General features: G+C 38.9%; 1 protein-coding gene across 2 annotated transcripts in view; it reads right to left on the bottom strand.

Annotated features, from left to right (window-relative positions):
* The window catches only part of MYO9A (myosin IXA), a 382,153-nt gene that overhangs the window by 242,821 nt on the left and 133,118 nt on the right, over positions 1-6,214 (bottom strand). For both annotated transcript variants that reach the window (XM_019504515.1, XM_019504516.1), the window contains exon 4: positions 3,046-3,108. In XM_019504515.1, coding sequence (XP_019360060.1) covers positions 3,046-3,108 — 63 coding nt within the window. The remainder of the gene's footprint in view (positions 1-3,045; positions 3,109-6,214) is intronic.

Here is a 6,214-nt window from a genome sequence, read left to right as displayed (position 1 = left end):
AAAAAAAAAAAAAAAAAAAGAGCAAAAGCAGTTTATACAGACTATAAAAAAGGTTACACTAGCTCCCTGGCTACTCAACTGTGAAACAGCTTAAAAAATAAATGACCAGCTTTGCCTCTAGTTCCAACCACCCAGTTCAAACATATGGACACTAACAATTAAGTATATTAAACAACAGAGACATGAGATTGTAATTTTTACTTCTTTTAATTAACGGCTGCTGAAAACCACAGGTGTGATGGGACCCAATGCTGACGGGATCATTAAGATGTCTTTGAGAGAGGGCAAACTGCCAGCAATTTAAAACATACAGTAGCCTGACCTTTAGTCTAGGAATCATTGCTCACTGCAGAAAATCCAGCCACTGCTGCGGAGGGTTTCTGATAAGTTATTGATAAGCCAATTCTAACTGCACACAAAGTTCTCCCAAAATTCTGAGCCCCCGACCTCAGGCTTCATGTCTGCACATACCAAGACAACTAATACCAGTGACATGAATAGATGACCTCCTTTTGTATATGGATAGAGATGAAACATTACTTATGTTATGTGAAAATCACCTGGAGAAGGAACCTGAAGCTGACATGAAATAAAAACTATGTATAAACAAATATGCAGAAGGCAAGAAAATTAGAGAAGAAATGGTTATTATATTATGGGAAAATATCTCACGGAAGACCTTTATAGATCAAGGCTGTGCCAAACAGGGAGATATTGGGCTGCAGGGAGGTTACTGAGTTCAGCCTTGGGACTAATTTTATTTAATATTTCCATCAATAACCTTGGCACAAAATCAAGAGTGCGTTAATGAAATTTGCTGATGACACAAAGTTGAGAGTAGCATCTGAATATCAATGCAGGAAGAAAAAGGTGACTTTGGGGACTGTAGTAACTAAACAGGATGAAATTCAATAGTGCAAAGTGCAAGATCATGCATTTAGGGACCAATAACAAGAATTTCTGCTGTAAGCAGATGGAAATGGCTGAGAGAGAAAGGGAGATCAGTGTTCTAGCTGATCATAAGATGACTATGGATGACCAGTAGGATTCAGCCTTGAAAAAGGCAAAGACATCTGCAATTTCCAAAGAAATAGGCAAGTATGGATATCCCTGTATGAGGTACTGGTGAGACATAACCCAATACTGGACACCTGTGTTTAAGAAAGAACAATTCAACCTAGAACAAGCGTAAAGGATAACTATGCTGATCAGAAGACTAGGAGCCACGGCAACAATGATCTCCATGATATACCTGAGCCACCTCAGTGAAGCATTTAAGGTGGAGTTTAGGATCAAGCTCATGAAAGGGACTATGTCAAGTGGTTGTCTACAACTGCAGGGCATGCAACTCAACAACCCACAACATTTCTTTCAGTCCTAAGCATCTACATTCAAGAGCCTCAAGGCTGAAACTATCAAGCTTCTAAAATAGACTTTAAAAAATCTGTAGATGATACTGGGAAAAATTACATGGGGGGGTTGTTATGCTTTTTTCTTTGAAAGCTACATTCAGAACTTTGTTGATTCAGGACAAATGGAATCACTGTTTGGATGTACTGTTAAGCATGGGTCTTTGAACTTTTGGTTTGAGCTACGAGATCAGTCTGGAAAAGAATCAGGGAATAAAAAGAGGAGACAGAAGAAAGCCAAAAGGGAAGGGCCACATGTTAGGGGATAGAAATTTGAAGTATGATATAGGAGGGGCAGGAGGATATACAGTGAGAGTGTATGGGGGGGGGAAACCGCCCCCAGAGAATCTTCTTTCAAGATCTCCTGAGAGCATGAAGCATCTCTCCCTAGGGAGTCTGGACTGTTCAACAGACCTGTGGAATGAGTACAGATCAGATACTATATGCAGCCTCCCAGTTTCTTAAGCAACACTAAAAAAAACTGTAATTATATCCCAGCCCCTCTCGGGAATATATAGTAGCAGAATCGCATCTGTTGAAGACCTTCTATAGAGTTTATAGCCTCCCATCTTCCTAGTCCCTTTGTCCCATCCTGACCAGGTTCTACTCTCTTGACAGATACAAGTCTGTTGAGATGGGATCCAGCTCCTCAACTGCATTTAAGCCAAAATCCATATAAGCATATCACATTGTTGCTTCATAACATTTGCCTGTCTAGCTCCAAATCCAACTTAAAAGACCTGGACCTCATTTACAAAGCTTTATATTGGAAAAGGACTTAATTACCTACAGTGACAGCTCAGGCTTTTATGTCTTACACCAGCAGCAATATTAGGTAGAGGGAGCAGCTGAGACCATTGCTTACATCCACTGCTATAAATGATCAAAGTGCAGAACAATGGAGAATTAGGCCCTTTACACTCTCTGAAGACACAGCTACTCCAAGAATAATTTTATGAAAGACCTCCTAGACAATGTGATGATGCTTGATAAATGCACGTAACTAATAAATTAATCCAAAATGTCAACGAGCTTCCTTACAATGCATCAATAACTCTACTGATATAGCTCTGAGAGGGCTGAAAATTCTGAAAACCCTAACCTAGCTCTGCAAGAGGCCATGATTAGGCAAAAGAAAATGATTTAATTTTATTACTACTTATTACACATATTACCATAGCACCTAATAGCTTGATGACAGGCCTCTATTGTGTAAGAAGCTGTGTACAACTCATAGATAGTCCTCGACTCAAAATAATGCAGGAGTGCAATTTATACTACTTGGGCTTGCAGAACTCCAACAGCAGCTACCGAGAGCTTTGGGTATGCCACAGATATAAAAGTGGGCATTGTGTGGTCTATTCTCCCTTTGATGTGAATAATTCCTGTTAAAATTAACAGTAGTTATGAGGCATACGATGAGGAGATTTTAAACCTGCGTACCCAGCTGACCAGAGCACTGCATCTTTATATTAATTATACATTATATTGTCAAGGCACAGGTAACTTTTCTACAAACTGAATTAGCATAACGTAGGACTGTGAAACACAGAAGTTACAATTAAAACAGCATTTTAAAGCTACCTGTGCCATGCACCGAATCAACTTACTAAACTTTTAAAGTATAGGCTCTTACCGCTCATTGTGTTCCTGATAAACTAGCCTGGATTTCTCCAGCAGATACTTTTCAACATAGGCTCTGAAAGAAAAAAAAAATATATACATACATATACACATAGACATACTCATTGCTCCAGTGTTCTTAAACTAACACAGCCTTATTGTGACTTTGGACAAATTATGTCCTTTATTGTATAGTATTGGATACTATACAAAAAAGGACATATTTGTATTTTAGCCTTATTTCACTTAGTTGTATAAATTTCTTCCTGGGCAGAACAAGTCCAATATTATGTTTGGCTTTTGAGGTTTTGGTTTGATACAAAGCCAAAACTAACATGGATATGAAATCCATGATATCTGATGAGTGAGCCCAAGGCAGTGAGTACAGAGGGAATTCCTGAAAGAAACCAAAGAATCTAAGATACTGATTTAACCTAAAGCCAGTAAAACAAAGTTGCCTGCAAACCATCTACACCTAAGAGTAACACCAGCTCCTTTAAGGCCTTGATGCAGCAAAGAAACACATGTGAATGAAGCTGTCTTCCCAGGCAGATGTTCACTTCAGGATCAGAACCTGTATTATTATTATTATTATTATTATTATTATTATTATTATTACTACTACCACCTTTCATATTACAACTATTCTGTGTACAGGAATTTTGTGTTATTATGCAATGGTTACAGTCAGAAAAGTATGGATACCGGATGTCATAACAAGGTGCTTTTAGAGATGCTTTTCTACCACCACCTCCAGTTTGAAAAAATGGATTCAAATGTAATTATTACACGAAATGGAAATCTGTCCTCACGGCAATTTTTCTTTTCTCCTGGGACTTCACAATAAGCCACTGACACATGCAGCAGAATGCTTTGTAGCAGTTTTTGCAGCACTACATAGGAGAAGCAGGCTCTATCAATAACAGGATGATGCTTTTGAGATTTACGAAAGTCAGAGAAGAAAAATGGGGCTTGTGCTATAGCAAAGTCAGCACTATTCCATTAATGTTCAAGCATATTAGAGAGACACCTAGAAGGATTTGTCACTTATCGTCAATGAGAAAGCATAAAACAGACTGAATGCTCTTCCTGCTGTTTCCTTTCTATTCCTTTTGTAGTCCTTAAATCACAGGTTTTTGTTTTACCAATTTATTCTTTCAGATAAAATTCCTTGTGGAGTCTATGCTTGGGGCAGTACTCTCACAAAATTACCGTGAGAGTTGAAATTTCTAAGTAAAATTATGTCCAACTCATGAACTCACAACAGAACTCTCAAATCTTCTGGCACATCTCTCGCCCAACTGAGCCGGAGCTGCAAAGTCCCCGGGAGCCTGGGCAGGAGCGGGACTCAGCCGCAAAGGGGTGCAGGGAGCCCCACCAGGTAAGCACTGAACCCGGAGCCGAAAGCAGGATGGGGGGCAGGGGTAGACTGCTCAGGCCACATACGTGAGAAGCCAGGAGGAGAGGGGTTTAGAACAGAGCATCTCATGATTCACATACCAAATCTCTTGATTTATAAGAGAGTGTCTCTTGATTTTTGACACTGTGAGGTTGGCAATGCTGCTGGGGCAATGAAAAAGGTAGTACCTGGTTTAGAGTGTGCACGCTGAGCGAGGAGTAACCGACCAAAACATCATTTCTGCCTCCACTAGGAAAAGAGATGCTATGGTCATATGCTAGTGCTACGGACTAGGAAAAGAGAGGCTATGGCTTTTACTCCTTGCTCAGCACAAACACTCTAAAAGCAGGCAAACTCTGAGAAAGGCTCTCTTTTCTAATAAGGATACAATAAAAGAAAAACAAATGAAACATAAAAAGTAAGCAACCCAGCTACGTGTTTTAACCCATCTGGACCTTTAACAATATTAAAATTTACAAGGTTAAGCATTCCAACAGGGGGAATTTCTAAGAGTGGAGGTCTGGCCCAGTCTTAATTCTGCCACGCAACAGATGTAGGCACATTTTATGGTGAACAAAATTACATGAAAGTTTAGGGTGAATTAATGTAACATGGATACAGAAGCACAAAATACCTAAATAAAATGTGTTAAAATTAAGAGTGTAAAAAAATATTTCATTTTGGGAATTTCTCCCTACTGAGTACTTCCTTTCCATAAATTTAGTATTGCATCAGTGTGTTTATAGATAGGATTTTCCCCTCCAAAGGAACAAACAGGAAGGAAAGAACCATTTGTTTTATAAAGTGTTCAAACTGTCCTTGAAATACTGCTCATTGTTTTAATTTGGTTATAAATGCTACAAGTACCTTTGCTTAAGAACTTGTTTGTTATGAACACATTTGACCCCTCTTCAGCTCTGAAGTACTTAACTTTAATCATTTGCTTGAGTCCCTTTGACTTTAAAACTATATAGTCAACTGCTTTGCTTAACATGGGGCTCTGGTTGATGCAATCCGGCCTGTCAAGTTTACAGCCTTTTCTAAGCTTGGCCATTCCAATAATCAAATGCCTAACCGTGATTTTCCAGAACTGCATGTGCAAAAAATAGAGTTACGTTTGCACTTCTTGTTTTTATAACTTTTATATACATTGGTAATTCTCCACCTTTTCAGACCCAAGGTACCCCTGAACTGGCACAAGGCATCCCTGGGAAAATGACAGTTCCTATTTTTCATTTGTTCTTTGATTTTGGAAAAATAATAGAGCAATTTTTTGGCTGCAAAAAATTCAGAAAGACCACAACAAGTCAGAATGTTTTTAAGGATTCCCAGAAAGGGAATCAAGGCACCCTGGGGTGCCATGGCACCTTGGTTGAGAATCAGTGGCAGACATCATAGCAAAAGGCAGGGTAGATTTGCACCTTCTAGACCAACTAAATCAGATGTATAATATAAGCTTTCATCACAGAGACATCACAACAAACAGCCTGTACAGCACAGACACAGATTTAGCACCGACTCCAAAAGTCTACCTTTATATGGGAAAACCCCCAATATTTTATGCTCCCAAAGACTGAAGAAAGAAATTTCTAAAAGAGGTAGATTTCTTCTGATGAATTATACTGAACTGCAATTTGCAGATATGCACTAATTGTCAATGGATGCTGGCACCACACAGCTGAGATGCATTATGAAAAAGTGTTACATAAATTAAAAGTGTTTAAGAAAATTGCCAAATCAATTTAGCTCTGTTTGAAATAAAAGAGAAATGTTATCTCCCCCC

The sequence above is a fragment of the Gavialis gangeticus genome, unplaced genomic scaffold (genome assembly GCF_001723915.1).
Source record: "Gavialis gangeticus isolate Ggan-Ray unplaced genomic scaffold, GavGan_comp1, whole genome shotgun sequence".
NCBI classification, from domain to species: Eukaryota; Metazoa; Chordata; order Crocodylia; family Gavialidae; genus Gavialis; species Gavialis gangeticus.
The sequence above is the reverse complement of the archived record's forward strand: the minus strand, read 5'-3'. Positions and strand labels throughout refer to the sequence as shown.